At 32.7% G+C, this 22238-nt stretch overlaps 3 protein-coding genes across 4 annotated transcripts; 2 read left to right on the forward strand and 1 right to left on the reverse strand.

Annotated features, from left to right (window-relative positions):
• The first annotated feature begins 1039 nt into the window (after positions 1-1039).
• On the forward strand, positions 1040-13105 carry LOC110600137 (probable 3-hydroxyisobutyrate dehydrogenase, mitochondrial). The gene is made up of 10 exons (XM_021736893.2): positions 1040-1394; positions 2360-2448; positions 2684-2798; positions 3667-3817; positions 8490-8572; positions 8776-8871; positions 10572-10714; positions 11158-11242; positions 12175-12254; positions 12764-13105. Exons 1-10 carry the CDS (start codon positions 1278-1280, stop codon positions 12849-12851), a joined length of 1047 nt encoding a protein of 348 aa, XP_021592585.1. The 5' UTR covers positions 1040-1277; the 3' UTR covers positions 12852-13105.
• Positions 13106-14582: 1477 nt separating this feature from the next.
• Positions 14583-19671, forward strand: LOC110631245 (protein POLLENLESS 3). The gene is made up of 5 exons (XM_021778999.2): positions 14583-14996; positions 16495-16707; positions 17740-17888; positions 17988-18056; positions 18148-19671. The coding sequence occupies exons 1-5, from the start codon at positions 14796-14798 to the stop codon at positions 19409-19411; spliced, it is 1896 nt and encodes a 631-aa protein (XP_021634691.1). The 5' UTR covers positions 14583-14795; the 3' UTR covers positions 19412-19671.
• A 19-nt stretch (positions 19672-19690) lies between these two features.
• Positions 19691-21675, reverse strand: LOC110631246 (probable protein phosphatase 2C 28). Of its 2 annotated transcripts, none has more exons than XM_021779001.2 (7): positions 21412-21675; positions 21234-21281; positions 21091-21144; positions 20691-20942; positions 20332-20605; positions 20104-20258; positions 19691-19962 (listed from the first exon to the last, which is right to left on the reverse strand). In XM_021779001.2, exons 1-7 carry the CDS (start codon positions 21415-21417, stop codon positions 19870-19872), a joined length of 882 nt encoding a protein of 293 aa, XP_021634693.1. In that variant the 5' UTR covers positions 21418-21675; the 3' UTR covers positions 19691-19869. The 2 variants fall into 2 exon arrangements, with proteins under 2 accessions (XP_021634693.1, XP_021634692.1); XM_021779000.2 differs by having other exon boundaries at positions 19691-20007.
• Between the last annotated feature and the right edge of the window lie 563 nt (positions 21676-22238).

The raw sequence follows: 22238 nt of genomic DNA on the forward strand, positions 1-22238 counted from the left end.
TTTCTTTATATTATTGAAAAAATATATTATTATCACTAATCGGTTCGGTTTGATTTTTTCAATTTTTTTCTGATCAAAACCGAACGAACTGAAATAACCGAAATTTCTAAAATTAAAAACTGAACCGAACTGAAATGTATAAAAAACTGAACTAAAATTTTAAATCAGTTCGGTTCAGTCAATTTTTTCGGTTTAAACCGAATTCTGCTCACACCTCTATTCACAAGAGCTTTCAGTGATGAATGCAATCAAATCTTTGATTATCAAATATCATGCATTTTGCTTGATGGGTGGCAGTGTTACAGATGTCGTACTGAATTTTTATAAAATTCTTAATTCAATTTTAATATAAATGGTTAAAATTAAATTACTCCTTTTTTAAGAGAGAATATTAAATCATATCATAATATATATATTATCAGATATTTATAAAATATAGTATTTTATTTTTTTATTAAAATTTTAGTTTATTTTGTAAAATTTTCTTCTATTTTTTATTGGGAGTGTTTTGTTTATATAAGCATTATTCCCATGCATTGAATAATATATAATTTTTATGATTGATGAAATTTATTAGAAGGATTGAACTCTTGATCCCTAATTAAAAGGTGCTGTGTTATTAATTTCTTTTTATAATAAAAATAATATCATAAATTTAGACCCATTTAAATTGCAGTTATTAGTAATATAAAATATTTTTTTTATATATTTCAAATTTTAAAAATAAATTTATCACATAATTAATTATTTATTGGCGAAAGTATTTGTAATTATATGCAACTTAAAAAGTTTTAAGTACTTAAGAAATTATAAAAAGATGGTTTTCTTTCCTATCAAAGAAATAGTTTTCTTCCATTTTATAAAAATATAAAAAATAATATTTTATAAAAATTTAATTTAATTAATTTTTTTGTCGACCATTATGTTTGAAAAGAAACGTTAATTTTTTTTTTTTGACTTGAAAGATTTAATTTTTAAAAAATAAAAATTATATGAAGGTTTATTAAAATTCTTTGTCGAAGGAAGCCAATGTCGTTTCACCATCGTTCAGTCATTTTCACCCTTATCCCTTTCTTGCCCAAGACCAAAAAAAAATTTTCCTTCACTTTCCCGCAAAATAAACAAGTCATTATTATTAGCTGTGCATAAGAAAGTGAGGGAAAACAAATATTCTACAGTTCCAAAACTTTTTCACATATATTATAATTATACGATATAGTAAAATTTAACACAGCTTTTCCTGAGCTCAAGCTTGTGTGGGACTGGGAGAGTCATCTATGGCGACGCTTCACAGAGTGAGATCACTACTTTCTGTCTTCAATACCAAATCCATACTCTCTGTATATGCTCCTGTTTGTAGATTCTCTACATCACCACTATCTTCTGAGTTAGAGGTAACCCTTCTGTAATTTGCTCTCTATCTACCTTTTTGCTTGAAATTACTGTTTTTCTTTTCTTTTGGATGATTTAGACTAGAATCACACATGAGCAGATTCTCTATGGAATTCAAATTAAGTCTAATTTATTGGGATCTAAGTACTGTGTTCATTACTAAAATAATTCTCATGTCTTTAAGGAACAAATCAATTATAAAATTATCTCACCCACAAGCTTATTCAAATTGAATATCTGCCTCCATTGTTGATCGTAGTAGTGGCAAGAGAAGGAACTTGAATACCCATTAGCTGTCTGTAAACTTTCATGTTAAATATTCAAGTTAATACAACTTACGAGTTTAAGAAATAAAGCCAAACTTTTGATTACGGGTTTTGGAATTTTTTTTCCTCCGATTCTTCACTTGCGTATTATGATGTGATATTTAAAAGCTATCATATCAACGTGCAAGAATGAAATTGCAGAACTAAAGTCTCATGCTGTCAATTGTCCGCTTTTATCTTATCATTTGTGATAAAATCGCCTCTGGCCATTTGGGACTATATATATTTAAATTCCAATTCTATGAAGTTTGAGATCATTGCTTTTCAACAAATGTTTTTTTTTTTTGTGGATTTCCTTGGGTGTGTCCAAAATATGTCCAAGCTGAATGGGGCTAATATGTCCTTTTGAAGGCCTTAACTTTAATGAGCCATTAGCGACTTGCAGATATTCTATGGTTGAACGATCAAAGATGATAATGATCTTCTTTTTCTTTATTGTTATTTATTCTGTAAAAGGCACATAACTATGCTCCTTTAATCTCATTTACTAGGTTTTGAGAAGAATGATTGACTACTATGTCTATCTCTGTTGAAATGAAATGAATTGTTATATAATGCCTTCTTTATATGCCATGGTGCATTTTATTCTTTTCATGCATATTCCTCTAATTGTTGCTTGATATATTATTGATGTATTACAGAGTGTTGGATTCATTGGGCTGGGAAATATGGGATCCAGAATGGCAAACAACCTAATTAAGGCTGGATACAAAGTGGTTGTTCATGACATGTATGAAATGAGGCTTTTTCTTGCAGTTTTGTCATCATAGCTTCTATAAATTTGTTTAAATTGGACTAGTTATCTGAATACTGGGTATAGTTCGCAATCTTCTCACACATATTAATAATCAGGTGTATGAACTCTTTTATCAGTGCTAGAATTTTAGTTAGCATCCTAATATGTGGAGATAGAGGTGTATTCATCTGCATACAATATCAGATGAGCAAATTTGATTTTATTTCAGAAATTGTGATGCCATCAAGATGTTTACTGACAAGGGAGTTCCAGCAAAACGAACACCATTTGAAGTTGCGGAAGCTAGTGATGTTGTAATTACAATGTTACCTTCATCAGCTCATGTGAGTAGTATGACTTAATTTGGCTTTTCTTTTTTGGTTAATGTTAAGGTTCTATGCTGTTTCTCACATGGTTGCGTCCTGTGGTCTTCACTAATATCTTTTCTTCACCATGTTGCCAACACTTCTGAATATGAATAGAGCTTTGCATTATAACCCATAATCTAAATAAATAAGGATACACTCAAGGAGATATAATTGGCTTCTTCTTCTTCCTCCACTTACACACCAAAAAGGAAAAAAAAAAAAAAAAAGGAAACCTGAATACAATAAAAATTAGAGCATACAGCAAGATCATGTGTTAATGTGTTGCTAAGAGTTTATTGGGCTCTTCATGCACTTGACACTCTGCATTTTGATCTATTTGTGTCATGATTTCAGGCTCCTTTCCATAGAATTTTGATGAATGTATTTATAGACATGCTATATTAAATTAAATTTTTTGACTTGCCTGAATTGAAAAGAAAAGGAAGTAAACATAAGCATTTGGAATTTAGAATGTCTTTTCATCATAGCATCTTTCATGAAGAGTTGCAACCTTCTGAAGAATTATAGTTTTCTGGGATGATCATTTAAGAACTGCAACTTAAGAACCAGTGACAGCAATACGTGGACACAAATACTTGAAATAAATGAAAACTCCTAGTTTAACAGATTAGCTTTCTCTTTATATATAAGTTCATATACTAACATATATTTAAATTTATCTGAGTCTTATTTCTTGTAGTCTAAATGCTCATATTTCTAAAGTTCTGCTGGTTTGAGCTTTGAATATACCATAGGTATTTTGGAAGTTTTTTGCTTTAAAATTTCTATTTTTCTTGATTCTGCCTTGTTGTCAATATCAATGTTCCAATCTAAATTTATCTAGGTATTGGATGTCTACATGGGACCAAATGGGTTGCTTCATGGAGGAAGTCTTTTGAGACCACAGTTGTTTATAGATTCATCTACCATTGATCCTGAAACATCAAGAAAGGTTTCTGCAGCTGTATCCAGCTTCCTTTTACAAGAAAAGAAGGGTATAAGTTCATAACAAGTACTAATCAAACTGTTTTCTTAATAGAATTCAACCAATAATTCATGTGTACTTTTCCATTATATGCATATGGTTCTGAACCATTAGTTTTGGCTGCTCTTTCATTTCTCAAATATATGTGCTTCTAAGTGAAAGTTTAAGTTTAAGTTGTAATTTGATTATGCATCAGCTACTTTTGTAGGTTCTATACTCTCTCTCTCTCTCTCTCTCTCTACGTGCGCGTGCAAACACACACAGAAGTTATATACCTGTTTGTAGGAATCCTTCTTAAAACTCCCAGTGTTTTTGGTTCTTAATGAACGCTAAACTTGAAGGAGTTTTGCTAGATGGAACATAAGATGGATCTAATTTCAATAATACTTCAAGTGGAATCAGTTTATAATTTTTTAAAAAATTGAACATAATGGTGTTCTGTTGACCAATATAGAAGGTTCTTAATTAGGAGGATTCAGATTTTTGGATCCTAATTAGGCTTGATTATAGGACTTGATTATATAGATTTTATTTTTATTGTAAATATTCTTAATTTGGGTTGATTCTTTATGTATAAATACTCAAATTTTATAAAAATCAATTTAATTGGAATAGAATAAAAATTCTTCTCAAATTCTTCATGGTACCAGAGTTTTTTTTTTTTTATGATTTTAGGGTTTAAATTCAATTTTTTTTCTTTAGGGTTTTTAAAACTCTAGATCTACCCTATCTAGAGACCTTTTCACATCTCACAGTTGCCACCAGGATGATTGCTGGACCGCCACCGGCAAGCTCCGCCACTGGAAAGCCATGACTCACGTGCCCTTCCTTCCCAGCGCGTGAGACACTGTCTGATGTTGCTACACTGTCCAGTCCACTCCGGCGCTGTTTTCGACCCCTTTTTCGGCCATTCTGTGCCGATACTTGGTCTTTTAGTGATTTGATTGGATTCTCTTGTGTGTACAACCTTGGTTCTATTGTATGGACCCCTTTTTCGGCGTGGGAGATGTTTTTCGGTGGTTTTTTCTAGCCGTGATTTTTTTCGGCAGACTTGTCTTCAAGTTGCGCTTCTAATGTGCCTGGACTCGTGCTTTTTCGCCAGTGAACAGTAATTACTTTCTTCAATAACAATAATTTTTTACTGTTTTTTACAGAAAAAAGGATGGGTTTTTTTTGAAATAGCAGTGACTTCTGTGGGTAATGTAAGGACTTCTGATAATATTTTTATTTCGTCTCCTAGTTCTGCTCCATGGATTATTGATTCTCGTGCAAATAAACATATGACGGGCTTCTCTGAAAGCTTCCTTAATTATCTTCCTTGTCTACAAAAAGACACTGTTAGAATCGCAGATGGTTCTTCCACTCCTATCTCTGGAACTGGTCTATTGTTTGTACTCCAAATATCAAGCTATCCTCTGTTCTTCATGTTCCTCATTTCCTTGTTAATCTTAGTACTCTCACCAAAACACTTAACTATAAAATTAAATATTTTGCTGACCATTGTGTTATTCAGTACCTTCAAACTGGAAAGAGTATTGGTAATGATAGACTATACGATGGCTTATATATGTTGGAAGGGAATGTGAGTTTGAATCTACCTCGGACTCTTTTTGGAAGAAATTGGGATGTCAACTAGGAAATCATACAGTGATATTGATGGTTAGGACAATTATCCTTCTTTATTTTAGAGAAACTTTATTCTCATTTATTTTCCAAGGCTAAGTATGATTCTTTAGTCTGTGATGCTTGTGAGGAACGCTAAGTATATAAGAACTTCTTGTCCCTCAAGTAACAATAGGAGTATGATTCTTTTTATGACCATTCATTCTAACATTTGAGGACCTACTCAAACGGTATCACTATCTGGTAATCGTTGATTTGTTACTTTTATTGATTGCTGCACTCGTGTGACTTGGGTTTATTTGATAAAGGCAAAGAGTGATGTGTTTTCTTGATTTCAATTTTTTCACAAGATGGTTTTTACTAAATTTGATGCTAAGATAAAAGTTTTGAAAACTGATAATGGCACAGAGTATATGGATGGACGTTTTTCTGCTTATCTGGAGTCTAATGAGATACTATATCAAACTAATTGTCCTTACATTAGTGCTTAAAATGGTGTTGCTAAAAGGAAAAAAAAGAAAAAATAGACATCTGTTGGAAGTATCTAGATCTTTCTTTTTTACTATGAATCTTCCAAAAACCTATTGGGGAAATGCAATTTTAGCCGTAGCTTATCTCATTAATAGAATCTCTCTCAAGGCTCTTACCTTTAAAACCCTTTAGAGGTGTTGCAAGGGAAAAATGCTTATACTGTTCCACCAAAGGTGTTTGGATGCACGTGTTCTGTTCATATTAGGACAGGTGGGAAGCTTGATCTAAGAGCTCTTAAATGTGCGTTTGTTGGATACTCTCCCACGTAGAAGGGTTATAAATATTGCCACCCTCCATATAGAAAATACTTTGTCAGTATGGATATTACGTTTAGAGAGACTTACAAATATTACCACCCTCCATATAGAAAATACTTTGTCAGTATGGATATTACATTTAGAGAGACTTGAACCTTACTTCAATATTACGCCAACACCTTTTCATGGGAAGGACAACGAGAGAGCAGAAATGATTTCTAATCTTATAACTCTAGAACGTTTTACTTTAGTGGAGACTACTATATAGGGAGAGAATATTGATGATCAGGAGACTACTATACAGGGATACAGTATTGGTGATCAAATTGGGCGTTTGGATAAACTAGATTTAAGGAGATACTCAAGAAGAGACAAAACAGAAGCAGAAAAAGCCATTATGCAGCCTATTCAGTATCATGAATCTTCCACTTCTCTATCTGGTGAGTCATCCCTAAACCTTGAGCCCATTGGTGATCTAATAAATCAATTGCTCAAAGAAAAGGAGCTAGGTCTTGCACAAAGCACTCTATTTCTAACTTTCTCTTTTATGATTCTTTGTCTCCATCATATAGAGTCTTTGCCTTATCTATTTCCTCTGTGTCTATCCCACAGAATTAGAAGGAAGCTCTCAAATATTCTAATTGGAAGAAACTAATGATTGAAGAAATAAAAATTTTGGCTAAAAATGAGACCTGAGAGTTGATGTCTCTTTCACCAGGAAAAAAACCAATTGGCTGTAAATGGGTGTTCATTGTGAAACACAAAGCAGATGGATCAATTGAAAGATTCAAGGTCAGATTAGTTGCTAAGGGATATATTCAAACCTATAGAGTGAATTACCATGAGACATTTGTCCCTGTTGCCAAAATAAATTCAATCAGAGTATTGTTGTCTTGCGCTGCCAACCTTGATTGGGACTTATAGCAATTTGATGTGAAAAATGCATTCCTCCACGGAGACTTAAGGAATGAAGTATATATAGAAATTCCTCTTGAATTTGATGATGAAAAAATATAAGGAAAGGTGTGTAGGCTAAAGAAGGCTTTGTATGGGTTGAAGCAGTCACCTAGAGCTTGGTTTGATCGATTTAGCAGAGCTATAATTTCCTTTGGCTATCAACTGATTAATACTGACTATACCCTATTTATCAGACATCACCAGGGTAAAATTACTCTTCTCATAGTAATGACAGGGGATGACCTTAAAGAGTTGACTCGGTTAAAAAAGCTTTTGGCTCAGGAGTTCGAAATTAAAAATCTTGAAAAACTATAATATTTCATGGGAATCGAGGTTGCCAAGTCAAAGAAAGGAATCTTTATTTCTCAGAAAAAATAAATTCTGAATTTTTTAAAAGAAATTGGTATGTTAGGTTACAAACCAGTAGAAACTCCCATTGAGAGCAATGACAAGCTACAAACAGGAATTGGTAAATCAGTAGATATTGCCAGATATCAGAGGTTGGTAGGCAGATTGATTTATTTTTCGCATACTCGACTAAACATAGCATATGCAGTCAGCTTAGTCAGTCAGTTTATGCATAATCCTCGTGAGTCTCATAAGTAAGCTGTTTTTTGCATTTTGCTATACTTAAGTCTGTTTTTGAAAGATATCTCCTATTCTCTAAATATGGTCATCTTCGTATGCACACACTCACAGATGCATATTGGACTAGATTGATGATAGGAGGTAAGCAAAAACCAAAGTGTTGTTATTCGATCAAGTGCTGAGGCGGAATATAGAGTAATGACACATGGTGTTTGTAAACTTCAATGGTTGCAGAAATTATTGGAGGAATTGAAACTGTTGGAGAGGGACAAACTACTCTTGTACTGTGACAACAAAGCTGTTATCAATATAGTTTACAATCCGGTTCAACATGACCGAACGAAATATGTGTAGATTGATTGACACTTCTTTAAAGAGAATTTAATAAATGGTATATGGAGATTAGATCATCCAACTTCCGATGAACAACTAACTGATATATTTACCAAAGGACTCGGCAACAAGACCTATCACATCTTGGTTTGCATATCTATTAACCAACTTGAGGGGAGGGTTGACCAACATAGAAAGTTCCTAATTAAAATGATTTAGATATTTGGGATCCTAATTAGGATTGATTATAGAAATTTTATTCTTATTGTAAATATTTCTAATTTAGGTTGATTTTTTGTGTATAACTCAAACTTTGTAAAGATTTTAAGATTGAGTAATACCTTATTCTTCCTCCCCCCTTTTGTTCACATTGAGTAAACATCTTTTATACAGGTTCTTGGGAGAAGCCTGTCATGTTGGATGCTCCTGTGTCTGGAGGTGTTTTTGCTGCAGAAGCGGGTAGCCTCACTTTTATGGTATTGCTTTAAGTCTGACTTATTTCCGATGATATTATATCCCCTTTAATTTTCTTGTACACTGTCAACATGGAACCTGTCCCCCCAAGCCATATATTCCAACAGATTGCAAATGAATAAATAAATAAATAAATATTATGCTGTAGGGTGTCAAAGTATTTTCTTGTAAAATTTATTTCATGAAAGTAGATTATTTCATCCAGGTCGGTGGGTCAAAGGACGCTTATCTGACTGCCAAACCCTTGTTTCTGTCTATGGGCAAAAACACGATCTACTGTGGTGGAGCAGGAACTGGTTCAGTATGTTCTCGTACACACTCGAAGCTACTATCCTTGCACTAGAATTTGTAGCCTTTCTTTTATTATAAATTTTTAGTTTATGTTTCTTTTTGGATACTAGTGATGGGAGAAATCAGGTTTATTGTGCATTTTAGACTGTCTCGTGCATCTCCCCTTCTAATTGATGATATTTATGCTTCTGTACTTCCATTATGGATTGAAAAGAATGCATTAGCTTATTGCTAAGGGTTGGGCATTTATTTCTAATTTGTCAATTACTAAAATTAGTAGGATATAAATTTTGGTCCATGAATCTAAAATATATTGACTAAATATGGATCACATAATGGATTTATAATAGGAACTGTCTGGATCTTGTGATCTTTTTCTTTGAGTAAGCGAAAGTTGCACTGGTAAGAGAAAATTTCAATATATGGTAAAATGGATGATTCAGTGTGCTAAAGATTGCTGCAATTAGTGTCAGTCAGTCTCATCCATTAATGCTTATTGACAACTTTATGCATGGACAAACTGCGAGATCCTGTCGATAGCCAAAAACTTATATACTAGACTCCAACAGATGTAATAGTTTATACGGTTAAATATTTTTCTTTATGATTCTAAAGCATCGGCTCTACTGTAATGCAACCAACTGATAACTTTATTTTTTATGCTTGGTTGCAGTAGTTAGACCTTTCCTTGTGATCTTAGACAGTCTACTATGTTTTATTTCCTTAATAAAAATACACCTAAATTAATTTTTTTGAGGACATCAGATACTTATGAATGTTATGCTATATAAATATTGCTTGATTTCTTCAAGCGCACAGAGAAATAATAAAATGATAGGCAGAGTATCGGTCCCATGAGAACTGTGTGTACCAAAATTATAGGAACTACAGTTATTTAGAATATCGAAGTGAAGTTTATGTTAAAACTAAGAGCAGAAATTTAAAACTAAACTATGAATTATGAGCAACCAATCAAACACAATGAACTCAACAACCAATAAAGAAAAGCCTCTAGGGAGTGGAGTTCACAACATCATTTACTCGGGCATGTGAATCAATTTATTTAATTAGGGATAATATTGTTTTTTGAAGGAAAAACAATCCTAGGTAATCTAATATCCTTTCTCAAGGCTCAAAAGATATGTTTTAACCAAATTAGTCATCTATTCTCATTGAACTAGTTTGATTAACACCGATTAGGCTCCTTGATTATTTTATAAAATTCTTCATGAGTTTTATTCTATCTCTATATCAAGATTCCTAGGTTCAAAGTTGATTTTCCCATACCAAACTTCATTTTTCAATACTTGGTATACGTAATCATGCAATTGTGGATCCAACACAAAACAAGCATTAGGAATGCAAGATAAATCAAAATCTAATATCCTTTTATTGAATAGAAATCAAAGTACAGCTACAAGTTTATTTAGTTGCTACAAGTTCTTTTTTTTTTTTTTTTTTGAAAATGCTTTCCATTGATTACATGTACTTGAGCATTCATCTGTCTGTTTTGGTAGCATCCATGATTGATGTGGTGCAGATTTTTGTAAGATGCAAAAAAAGGGTGACTTGTAAAAGAAAATGTAAATATACCTGCTTGCTGAAGTAGTCCAATTTCCAATTAAATATTTTATTTTTAGAACTTAAGCTTCACCTATCAATATTCATATTTGAGCATGTGATATCTTTATTGTTCGCTTTGTTATTTAGGCAGCAAAAATTTGCAACAATTTGGTAATGGCCGTGAGCATGCTTGGGGTATCAGAAGCCCTTGCTCTTGGCCAGTCACTTGGAATTGGAGCAGACACTCTAACAAAGGTTTTTAACTCTTCAAGTGCTCGATGTTTTTGTAGGTATCCAATGCTTTTCTACTGTCCCATCTCTACTAACATTCAAAAGCTATATTTCAAATGATGCCACAGAAAAGCCAGCCGCTTGAACTTGCCAAATTTTGAGTTTGATCTAAACTTATGCTAGAGGACCATCATGGGTGACCATAAATTTAAAATTCCACCTGCACAAGTAAACAATGTGAAGGTCAAAAACCTTCTCCGGAGTTCAAAATAGTTTAGTATCCTTGAGGCTGGCAGTAAATGGTACAACATGTGATGAACAAACACCTTGATTTCTGACCCAAACTACTCTTTATCTCTGGTCTTTCAAGTCACATGTGACACCAGCTTAATGATTGGCTAATCCATGTCAGATGATCAGATTTTCCTGTCAAATTTACAATACTCTCTAAATCTTGCTTCAAAATGATTTGTAAGTTCTAATGAAATCCCTAATATGGCAGCGATACTTATAACCCAGTTCCTGGAGTTATGGAAGGGGTGCCTGCTTCAAAGGATTATACTGGTGGATTTGCATCTAAGCTTATGGTAGGTGGTCTCAGCTTACCTCTGCTAACATTTAAATAATGAATTGGAAAAAATTTTATCATTATTTCATGATTTATCAAGTTATTGTGGCACTTGGGTTTAAAAATCTTAATGAAGCATGAGCATTAGCATTTATGACTTACTGTTCTAAAAGAGCGGTGGCCTTCCAAGTGCCATACAATAGTTGGACATTTTTATCGAAGCTTGTTTATTGACATTTATGATACTGGATGCATTGGTTGACATACATGATACACCTCATATAGTCCACTGTCAACAATATTTGTAACATTTTTACGTGTCTCTATCAAATTCCTGAACCCCATAACTCTGTCTCTTTCTAGAGAAGTTTTTCATAGAACATTTGTTTACCACGACAACATTTCAATTTTTATCACCACAATAAGCCCTGTTACATGGTGTACATCTTTCAGCCTGGATATAATGTTAGGCTTAGGTCAATCAAACTCTTACTGGTTTTTTATGCATAGAGTTCTCATATCAAGTGCTTGTAGAATAAAGGGGATGTTTTCTAATACTTTTTTTACCAAGACAATCCACAACTAGAGAATTCTAAAATAAGAACCCAAACTTGAATAGGTATTTGAAATAAAACTCGACATAATTTGCTTAACAATGATAAATTACAAATTTCTCCTGTAATAGAATGAAATTACAGGCATCCCCTCAAGATTTAAATTTACAAGCTCCTCTCATTGAGTGTCTTCATCTATCTTTACACATGGCATGGATGTAGGGTAGCCATTACCTTTTTGAAACTCAAAGGTAGGTAATCTTGTAAATTACTGGGAAGCTATTGAAGTGATTCCATCATATATATGCTATTTGTCTGAAAGCTAACATCTTTTTTTTTTCTCTATACTAATTGTTGCTATGAGTATTGATAATATTGTTCTTTTTGTGGTATTCAGGCTAAAGACTTGAATCTTGCTGCTACATCAGCTAAAGAAGTTGGTCTTAGATGCCCTCTGACATCACATGCATTAGAGATGTAAGTGACTTTGCCACATAGCAACTCGTTGAATGAGGCAATGATTGGCATTGTTCATGATCTCCCAGGCACCAGGAACTTGTTCTTTTGGTTGCATTTGAATGTTGGACGTGAACTTGGTTCTGGTTAATTTAACTTGCAACTGTTTTCAATAGTCTTCAGCTTAGCGTTGTTAGGATAATATCTAGAAGATTTGAACTGCTATTTGCACTTCGAAGAAATTCTACTTCCTGCAGCCATGGCAGTTTCTGTAGAAACTGTCCAAGGAAGGCAGTTGCAGTGTTTTTTTTGAACTGGACGGCATGCATTTATTAAACCTTAAGATCTCCAATTTCCTGCTGAACTTCTTGAGATTCTGAAGTCCAAAGCATTCTCAAGTGCCATATTGATATTCTCAATCCTTTTGATTCAAATGAAGATACATATTCTGATGAATATTACAATCAAAAGAAGAAAGAAACTTTGCAGTGCTGGACCATGCTTGTTGATTAACTGATTATTTTCTGCAGATACACAAAGCTGTGTCAGGATGGTCATGAAATGAAGGACTTCTCTTGCGTTTTTCGCCATTATTACTTTGGCAAGGATGAGCAGTAGCTTAATCAGTGAGAGTTACTGATTATATAAGATCCTCAAACAACCTGGGATGAAGTCCAGCCGGCACTTTTGTGGGTGCCCATCACCATCATACTTGGAGCTTCATCCACTTATCAACATTACTCTATAGTGCTTTTAGATTTGAAATGGAGTTTTTGGTTAGTGCTGATTGAATCAAGTGCTGTACTTTCAATATAAATTATTATAATTTTTTTAAAAATTAAGGTTATTAATTAATCTTATTGATTTGGATATATAAATCTTAAACGATAGTTATTGTCGAAATATGTTTGAAACTTGTCATTTTATTATATGGATGATAGGATAATTTTGTTTAGATTCAATTTATAGTGAAATCAAGATACAATCAGGTGAGTGCTATTTAATTTTTATGTATATTTCATCACTTGTTTGTATGTTAAATCAATTTGATTCTAATAAATGGATTTTTTTATTTTTCTACTTTTCTTTCACTTGCAATGGACTTTTTTTTCACATATTTTTTTAAGATTTATTGCGGAAAAAATATATTTTCTTTTTGTAATTTTTCATATTTATAGTTAAAACTTTTAAACTTAATTTTTAAATTTATTATAATTTTAATAATTTTTAAATTAATTTTAATTAGATTTAGGTTAGTTTATATGGGATATATTATTGTTTTTAGAAAAAATTACAATTTAATTTTTATGGTATAATAAAATTTATTAATTAATTTTTTATGTTTTAAAAAATATATTTTTAACATTTTAAAAAATTTATTAATAATTACTTGTTAAATATTTTACTATTTAATTTTTATAATTTTAAAAAATATATTAATTAATCTCTCAAGTTTTTAAAAAATCTATTAATGAATTAATAAATTTTTTCAGGAGAAATCAACTAGTGAAGTTTATCATATTATAGAGGTTAAATAATTAATTTTTTTTAAAATTTTATTATATAAAAAAATTTGATTAATTAGATATAAATTTTGATTATGACTCTAAATCCTTAATTACTTAAAATCCTTTAATTACATAATTAGAATACTTAATTTTTTATTGCTTAAATAAAAATTTTTATTTGAAATAATTTAAAGTTTTAGAGTTAAGATTTAATTTCAATTAATTAAATTATTTGTATAGTGAAAATAATAATTTAATTTAAATATAATTAAAATTAATTTAAAAAATTACGATAAATTTAAAAATTAATGTTTTTGATTTAAAATTAAAATTTTAACTACAGATATAAAAAGTTATAAAGTTGTGGTTATTTTACCCAATAGAACTTTTTTAAATGTTCTTGACGGTTGTACACCATTATGAATCTTATTGTGTTTTTTTATATAATTTTAAGAAACTGTATTTTTTTATGAATATTAAAAATATATTATTTTTCAGTATACAATGTATTTTTATTTTATAATTTACTTTTTTATACCATTTTTAAATTTTGTCATTGTAAAAAATTGACAATAAATTAATTTTTATTAAATATATAAAAATATTATGTAATTATTATGATTATTTGAATAATGCGGCTTTGATGTATTGCGTCGCATTTTTCAAACAACAATATAATAATTATATTTTCAAATAATTTATTTATTTATTAATTAATTAATTTAATTATTATTACTATTTTTACATAAATCGAACAATTTTTATAAATGTTATTAAGAAAATGGCGGTAACGCGGCACGTGCCATGAACACACGTGTCAGAAACCCCAAGGTCCCCAACGGCTAGTTATTATAAAACGGCTAGTTCTTTTTCACTTCCTCTCTCACCTTTCCTTGGACCTTGTTCTCAATCATCACACCTCTTCCTCTAGTTTCTTAATTTTCTCTCACAATCGCACTAAGGAACATTCCTCTTCATAGAACACATATTCTTTATATCATTGCAATTACATTTTCTTGGGAAATTCGAGGAAACGGTTTAAAGAATATCGAAAATGTGGTCTCACCACGAGAATAATATCCCGGCGAGGGGCTTTTCGACTCCGCCGCCGTCATGGAAGTCGCCACATTGTCTAGCGGCGATGCCCATGTCCGAGAGGAAGAGTGTGTCATCTGGGTGCAAACGTGATCTCTTCCACGTCATTCATAAAGTGCCCGCAGGTGATTCTCCCTACGTCAGGGCCAAACACGTTCAGGTTAGTGACTTCTTTTAGTGATTTAGTTTCTTGGGGTTTTTTGTTTTAATAATTTTTGGGTTTATTCCTTTTTTTTATGTTGTTGGGGTTGTTGCTAAATTTTTTGAGAATTTGTTTCTGTTTTTGGAAGTTATTGTTCTTGAGGAGGACTAATTGGCAAATGTATATACTCTTCATTGGTAGTTGGAGTTCACAGATTACTTAGTTTCTTCTTGGATTTTGTTGTGCTTGTTTTTGGAATTTGTCAGTTAAAGCTCTGTTTCTTGATTACTGTTGAACTTTGATTAATATGGGTTCTCGTTCTAGGGATTTTCCCCCCATTTTCTCAATTGTATCTTGGTTGATTAAGCTAGTACAATGAAGTTTTCGTTGAATATTTGATTAATATTCGACAACAGTTATACCAGTTTCTAGTTTAACGAATTCTTCTTGGTTTTTGCTGTTATTCAGTCTGATTTCATGTTCGTGTTAATTCAGTTATTAATTTTAATTCATCATATCTATTATTCCTTATTATTAAGAGTTTCACTTTTTTGGGTGCTAAAAATTTTACGGGGATGGGCTGTGGATATTTTATAATTGTTGTAATCCTTTGTAGTACACTATTGAAGTTGCTTCTTTTGTTACTGTTTCTTGTCTTGGATTCTACCTAATAATCATCTGTTAGGTTATTATGATAATTGTGAGAAACTTAAACTAGTTCTCTACGCCTGCTGTAGTCACTTCCTAAATATTAAATTGAAATGCTAGATACTTACATGAGATTTTATTTTATTTTTCTCCTTTTGTTCAGTTCCTTTGAGATATTAGGATATTGGATGCTCTGTTTGTTTGTTTCTCTGCAATTTCTGGATTATTTTAATTTTATTGGCTTGCATTCGTTTTGGGGGCATTCTGTGGTATCTGAATTATGGTCTTGAATGCATTCAAGGTATATCTTTTGGAGTATAACATTCTTCTTACTTGGAATTTTTAGGAGACTATTATTTATCAGGTTGCTGGTACTTTCAGCTTTAATGTATTTTGCTATTATTGTAACATGTCTATGCTATTTGATCTTCTATATGAATAAGAAGCATTTGCTTCTGGATGCAATTGAATTAGTGGAGCTGGGGAATGTTTCATTGACAAGGAAAGGAGAATTGGATTTTAGAGTTGTGCTTTGAACATAGGGAATTCTTAAATAATTAAAAAACCTAAAGGTTGACTGAAAAATGCAACTAGCATATGATACTAATAGCCTCAGGGGGTGATGGTGGTGGTATTTCCATAATAGTACGCTGGGAAACCAAAATCACAGTTTGCTTTGTACTTCAGCTCATTTTATTTTCTTTCAGATTACACATTTTCTGACATTTTCATTTTAAGCTTCTAGTTTCCAATGGTTAGAAGATTTCTTGTTCATAGCATATTCTTCAACATATCAGGTTTATCATTTTTCTTTCTAGTTCAGATTTTGCTTGGGTGTGCCTTTTGATGTTTGATTCCTTAATTACAGTTGATAGAAAAAGATCCAAGCAGGGCTATTTCCTTGTTCTGGGCTGCTATAAATGCTGGGGATCGGATTGATAGTGCCTTGAAAGACATGGCAGTGGTGATGAAACAATTGAATCGATCTGATGAAGCAATTGAGGCAATCAAATCTTTCCGTCGTCTATGCCCTTATGATTCTCAGGAATCTATAGACAATGTGCTAGTTGAACTCTACAAGGTAAAGAAAAATGCACAATTATCCCCAGTTTTCATTTCATTGTCTTTTTAAGATTATTCTGTGGTCATGAGAATTTTGATTTGTCTCTAAAGATTGATCATTTTAAACTAGTATAAACAAACTCAGAAAATTGCTGCCATGTTTCTAAAGCTACTTTCATTATTTGGTGGCTATTGAGGAATGAGTGATTAATTTAATCTTAAATTTATTTGGTTACTTTTTTCTTAAGAAATTTTACTAAATTATATATTTTCAGTTTGCTTAAGATAATTTTACTAAATTATGTACTTTGTTCAATAAAGAAGTGGAAAAAGGTAAAAGGTTATGTTGGTATACTCCATAAGTTTACAGTTTTCAATAATATCAAAAATTTTATGAATGTAACACCTGATGCAATTAAGAAAGATTGAATTTATGTATTATTTTTATTTAACTGAAAAATTAAGATATTTAATTTAGATTTTAGTATTAGGAAGTTTAAGATTTCCATTTAAGTGGCAGTTTTTTGAAACATAAAATTGGAAGTTTGAATTGGGATTATTAATTAGATTTGCTTAGTATTTTCTTGTTTAGGATTGCCAACCCTAATATTAGTAGGATTTCTACTATAAATACCCATGTCCTCTATGTATTTTCATAGATCTTTTCTTGAGAATTAATAAAATTCAGATTTTTTTTTCTCTTCCCATATGTTCTATTGGTTCTACATCAATGTCCCAATGTTTTCATCTAAATTTCGGCCATAATCAATTGTGAATTGCCATGGTTTGGGAATGCATTTCTTCAAAATGTCCTACATGAAAAAATTGCTTAAGAGCCATATCCGCATTCAACTTCTAGGCACTAGAAACTGAGCATTTTATTAGATATTGTAGTCGCATCAAGTTATTATGTGCAGAAGGAAATGTAGGAGTATTCATGATGATGCTGGTTCCATTTTTTGTATATAGCTGTGAGGGGAATTATGAACCATTCATTGTTGCTATATGGAGTTGTAACATATGGTAACTTCTTTTTTGCTTGATATCTCAGAGATCTGGAAGAATTGAGGAGGAGATTGAAATGCTGCATCTCAAACTGAAGAACATAGAAGAAGGTATAGCTTTTGGTGGGAAGAGGACAAAGACTGCAAGATCTCAAGGGAAGAAGATTCAAATAACAGTTGAACAAGAAAGATCAAGGTGGAAATAAATTCCCGAGCAGATTCTTCTTATCTCTTTTTTTTACCATACATCTCTGGACTTCATTCATTATTTCACTCTTTACCTCAAATGATGCAGGATATTAGGGAACTTGGCCTGGGCTTACTTGCAGCATCATGATTATGGTTTGGCTGAACAGTATTACAGGTAAGTATTGTTCTTCATTCAAATATATATTGACAGAAAATTATTCAATTTTATTAAAGGTATTAGGCTCATTTGCATTTCATTTTTTCAGGAAAGCTCTGTCTTTGGAGCCAGATAAAAACAAACAGTGCAACCTGGCAATCTGCTTGATGCATATGAACAGAATTCCTGAAGCAAAATCTCTGCTTCAGGCTGTAAGTGATTCATGTGGAAGCAAACAGATGGATGATTCCTATGCTAAATCCTTTGAGCGTGCTGTTGATATTCTGACTGAATTAGAGTCAAAATCAGTGTTAAAACCAGCTGAAGAGGACAAGGAGAACCAAAGATCTTTGGCATCACCTTTGCTATCAGATAAGCATGATAGAGGATCTTATTGTGGAATCCACTCTGAGGAACAGGGCAACTTCATCAGTTCCAGTGGAAAAGGACCAGGTTTAGCAAACAAGAGAATGCTTGATTCCCCTGCAGCTGTTCTATATACACAACCAAAAAGAGTTATGGGGAGATCTGATGAAGAGGAACAGAGAAGAGGGGTGGGATGGGAAAACGATACAGTGGAGAAACCATCTAAAAATGTGTCTGCTTGTATTATCCGGAGTCTTGACGGAGAACTACTAGACCCACCTGCAGAGAGAAATTGGAGAGAGAAGTCATGGACAGAGGTTGCTCAAGGGAAGATCACAGGAGTAACAGTGCCATATCAGTTTTCACAACCCAGGATAAGGGCTTTTACTGGATATAATGATGCCCATTTAAAAGATGAAAATGTGACCAAGTCTGACTCACAGCAGCCAAGCTGGAGAAGCAATGCCAGGGAAACCGGTGGCCAGATGGGATCTACAAATGAAAAAAGTGATGCCAGTTCTAAATTTCACCTGGAACAAAATATGGTTGTTGATGATGCAAGACAATCAGAAACTTCCATTGATGGCAAATGTGGTCAGACTTTTGGCATCAATGGATGTCTTGGAAAGAACAGCTCAAGCAAATTTGCTATTAAGAGCTGGGCAGATATGGTTGAAGAAGAAGAAGAGAAATTATTAACGGGAAAAGATCTGAGTCCTTATTTCGATGGTGGTTGGGATTATGAAGAAGAATCTGCTGATGAAAATCAGGATTCCAATATAATTCATCAAACTTCTTGTCCAAAGAGTCCAGCAGAAGCTATAAACCAAAAGTTCGAAGCGTTTGATCTAAAGGATGGCTTCGCTGCATTCAGCAATGCTGTTTCACCAAGGAATCCAACAGTCCGGCGTTCCTTACGTTTTGATGCCAAGAATGATTTCAGTACGAGGAAGAAACACAGGTTGCAGGTTTTCCAGGACATAACTCCTTCTATAGATAGTCCATGAGCTTGAAGATATGGCTTGAACTTCACCCCAACGTGTTTTGAAGAGTACTGTGTTTTTGTGAATATCAGTTGTTTGGACTGCAGTGCCTTTGGAATCAGTTTTGGGTATTAGGGTCCTGTTCTACATCACATCCTTGCTTGGTGAGAGTCCCTGTTGCATCAAGCCTTGTATATTCAAATCATTTAGTGTGATCAGCACATTGTAAAAAGAAGTGTTCTTGTCATTGAAATATATAAATATGATTGTGTTTCATTGATTCATTTCTCCTATTTGAGATGGGTCCAAATTAGCATTTCGTATCAAACACCATGCAATCTCTGTTTTACTGGGAACCTCAAAAATCAAACACCATCAAATTTGGAGAGCTGAACTTTGTGGTATAAAGAGAGAAGGGCGAACACTGAGATAGTTTGTTCTCAAGTATCGTACAAAGCTTTATTAACCAGAACACAAACAAATCAGTGAAAAATCACAACTATGCATGAGATATCATCCTTGCTTCCTAACTCTAATGCCGCTGAAATCAACTTCTCTGATGCTTCTTGCGCATCCTGCAAACATTCAATACAATGATAAACTTCTTGGTTTGACATCACCTGCATAAACACACGCATTAAATTACTATATCAACTCTTCCATTGATCCTATTATTAAGTGATCATAAGTAGAAGTTAAAATTTTCCAATCTCTACCTTCCACAAGCCATCACTTGCTAAAATAAGGAACTCATCATCGTCATCTATGATCTCACTCGTCAAATCAGGTTCACAAGTGATATGTTCCTTTAGCCTTCCGTCTCCAAATGCCCTTGTCATTGCTAATTGCCCATCAACTCGAGGAACATTTCCTGATTCCATCAGCAAAGGATTACACCATCTTTTTGAAGAACTCAAAACTTAAAAACCATACAAATCTCTTACCTGGCATTTGGGAAACATAACCACCTTTTCTCTCGACCATTTCTTTCTCCTTCTCCGGTTCATGATCTACTGACAGAGCCCTTACTACACCATTTCTACACAAGACCGCCCGGGAATCGCCAACATTGGCCACAATTAGCCTCTTATGGTCTATAAGAATTGCAGTAACTGCTGTTGAGCCTCCTCTAGAACCATCTATGTTATCAAGAATCTCGTCATCTGTAATCTTGTATGCTTTCTTCAGTGCCCTTTTTGGGTTCTTCCAGAACTCGGACTGAGCATCAGATAAATTTAGAATCAAATTATACGTCCAAAAGAACTTCAAAAAGGCTAATTAATGCCAGAATGGCTATGGATACCTGACTCAATATGTTATCAAATAGATGGGATTGCAAGTATTTTGCAACATCTCGACCAGAGTGGCCATCAAAAATTGCATATAAGCCTAAGTGATGGCCATTGATTTTTCTATTTTCTGCGACCAAATAATCTTCCATCCCATGGTCCATCTTCCCTCTCACCAAATGGTATCCATGGCTGGTATTTCTACTTGAAGCAACCGCCTCTTCATCATTTTCGTCTTCAGTGGAATGTTCATCTCTAGGTTCTTCCTAGAACAATTATACAACACCAGAATTAATACCCATTAATGGAAAAGCCATTCATAATGAATCCTTACGTATCATGAAAAATTAATTGCTTATAGAATTATGATGATAATCAATTAACAGGAAGAAAGGGGTAAAGCTACATAAATACCTCGGTGGTGAAGAGGTCGTTCACATCATATACCCGAATTAATTTCTTCTTCTTCTGAAAACAATGGAGGAAAAGAAGCTGGCAATAAATTTCATGCAACTAATGACCAAAAAGCGAAAGCAGACATAATCTTAATAGCATACCTTTGGTACAAAGGAATCCATATCACTTCTCAAGTTCGGAGCTCTCTTCTGCGGATGCAAATATGCGAAAAAGAAAAAAAATTTATGTTTTTTGTTTGAAATGATATAAATACCATATTCTATTTCTTGAATCCAAAAGAAATTTTTCTTTTTTTCAATGTGGCTACTGGTTTCTTACCTTCATGGCTTTTATGTTTGCATTCAGTAGAACAGCGTAGAAAAGCTGCCTCGTGGTGGTGTTATATAGTAATAGTAATAAAATACAGGTGTCTGCTCTGGTGGTGTGGTGAGAGACGCGTCTTCATTTGCTTGATCTCCGCAATCCCTCTCAGCCTGTCAACTTCCACCGCGTTCGCTGGATATGCCCAGTGGCAGCCGGAGCCTCGGCCCTCCCGTCCATTCCCCCACCCCCGACCTTTTTTATTATTATTATTATTTTCTCTGCCACCGATTAGTCTTTAACCGCCAAACCGTTATGCGTTTGGTCTAATTAATATAAACTCGAAGTTCAAATTATTTGATGTTTTTAAATTCTTTTTTAAGCTAAAAAACGTTGGGAAAAAATACAGCTTTCAGAAAATCCGAATTTATAGAAATATGATTATAAATCAATTTAAATTTATAAGTAAAAGGGTAGATATTTAATATATATTATTTATTAAAAATATTCAATTAAATGATAAAATAATTTAATTTCAGTTAAATTAATAAATTTTTTTATTAAAATTATTAGAAATGGTTAGATTCATTAAAAATAAGTTTACTAATTTAGATTAACTCAAGAATTTGGCTTGGACAGAATTTTAAAGAAAATAAAAACAACACAATTAAATTAATTCATACTCACTCGATTTATAAATATATTAACAAATTTCAACAAATAATTTATTTTTTATTATTTAATTTAATTTAAAAATAAAATATATTAATAAATTTTTATAGAGGGATATTAATAAAAATTTTAAAATATAGAAAATAATTTTATTTTAAAAAATTTTAAATAAT

Source organism: Manihot esculenta, chromosome 14 (genome assembly GCF_001659605.2).
Source record: "Manihot esculenta cultivar AM560-2 chromosome 14, M.esculenta_v8, whole genome shotgun sequence".
Classification (NCBI taxonomy): domain Eukaryota; kingdom Viridiplantae; phylum Streptophyta; class Magnoliopsida; order Malpighiales; family Euphorbiaceae; genus Manihot; species Manihot esculenta.

What these genes read in the sequence shown, in the direction of transcription:
- LOC110600137 (XM_021736893.2), top strand. Translation starts at nt 1,278, where the DNA reads ATGGCGACGCTTCACAGAGTGAGATCACTACTTTCTGTCTTCAATACC. An exon ending in CGGGTAGCCTCACTTTTATG is followed by an intron (nt 8,573 to 8,775) that starts GTATTGCTTTAA and finishes TATTTCATCCAG; the next exon opens with GTCGGTGGGTCAAAGGACGC. An exon ending in GTGGAGCAGGAACTGGTTCA is followed by an intron (nt 8,872 to 10,571) that starts GTATGTTCTCGT and finishes TTTGTTATTTAG; the next exon opens with GCAGCAAAAATTTGCAACAA.
- LOC110631245 (XM_021778999.2), top strand. Translation starts at nt 14,796, where the DNA reads ATGTGGTCTCACCACGAGAATAATATCCCGGCGAGGGGCTTTTCGACT. An exon ending in TCAGGGCCAAACACGTTCAG is followed by an intron (nt 14,997 to 16,494) that starts GTTAGTGACTTC and finishes CCTTAATTACAG; the next exon opens with TTGATAGAAAAAGATCCAAG. An exon ending in TTGGCTGAACAGTATTACAG is followed by an intron (nt 18,057 to 18,147) that starts GTAAGTATTGTT and finishes TCATTTTTTCAG; the next exon opens with GAAAGCTCTGTCTTTGGAGC.
- LOC110631246 (XM_021779000.2), bottom strand. An exon ending in TGGATTCCTTTGTACCAAAG is followed by an intron (nt 21,145 to 21,233) that starts GTATGCTATTAA and finishes CATTGTTTTCAG; the next exon opens with AAGAAGAAGAAATTAATTCG. An exon ending in TTATGTTTCCCAAATGCCAG is followed by an intron (nt 20,259 to 20,331) that starts GTAAGAGATTTG and finishes TGATGGAATCAG; the next exon opens with GAAATGTTCCTCGAGTTGAT.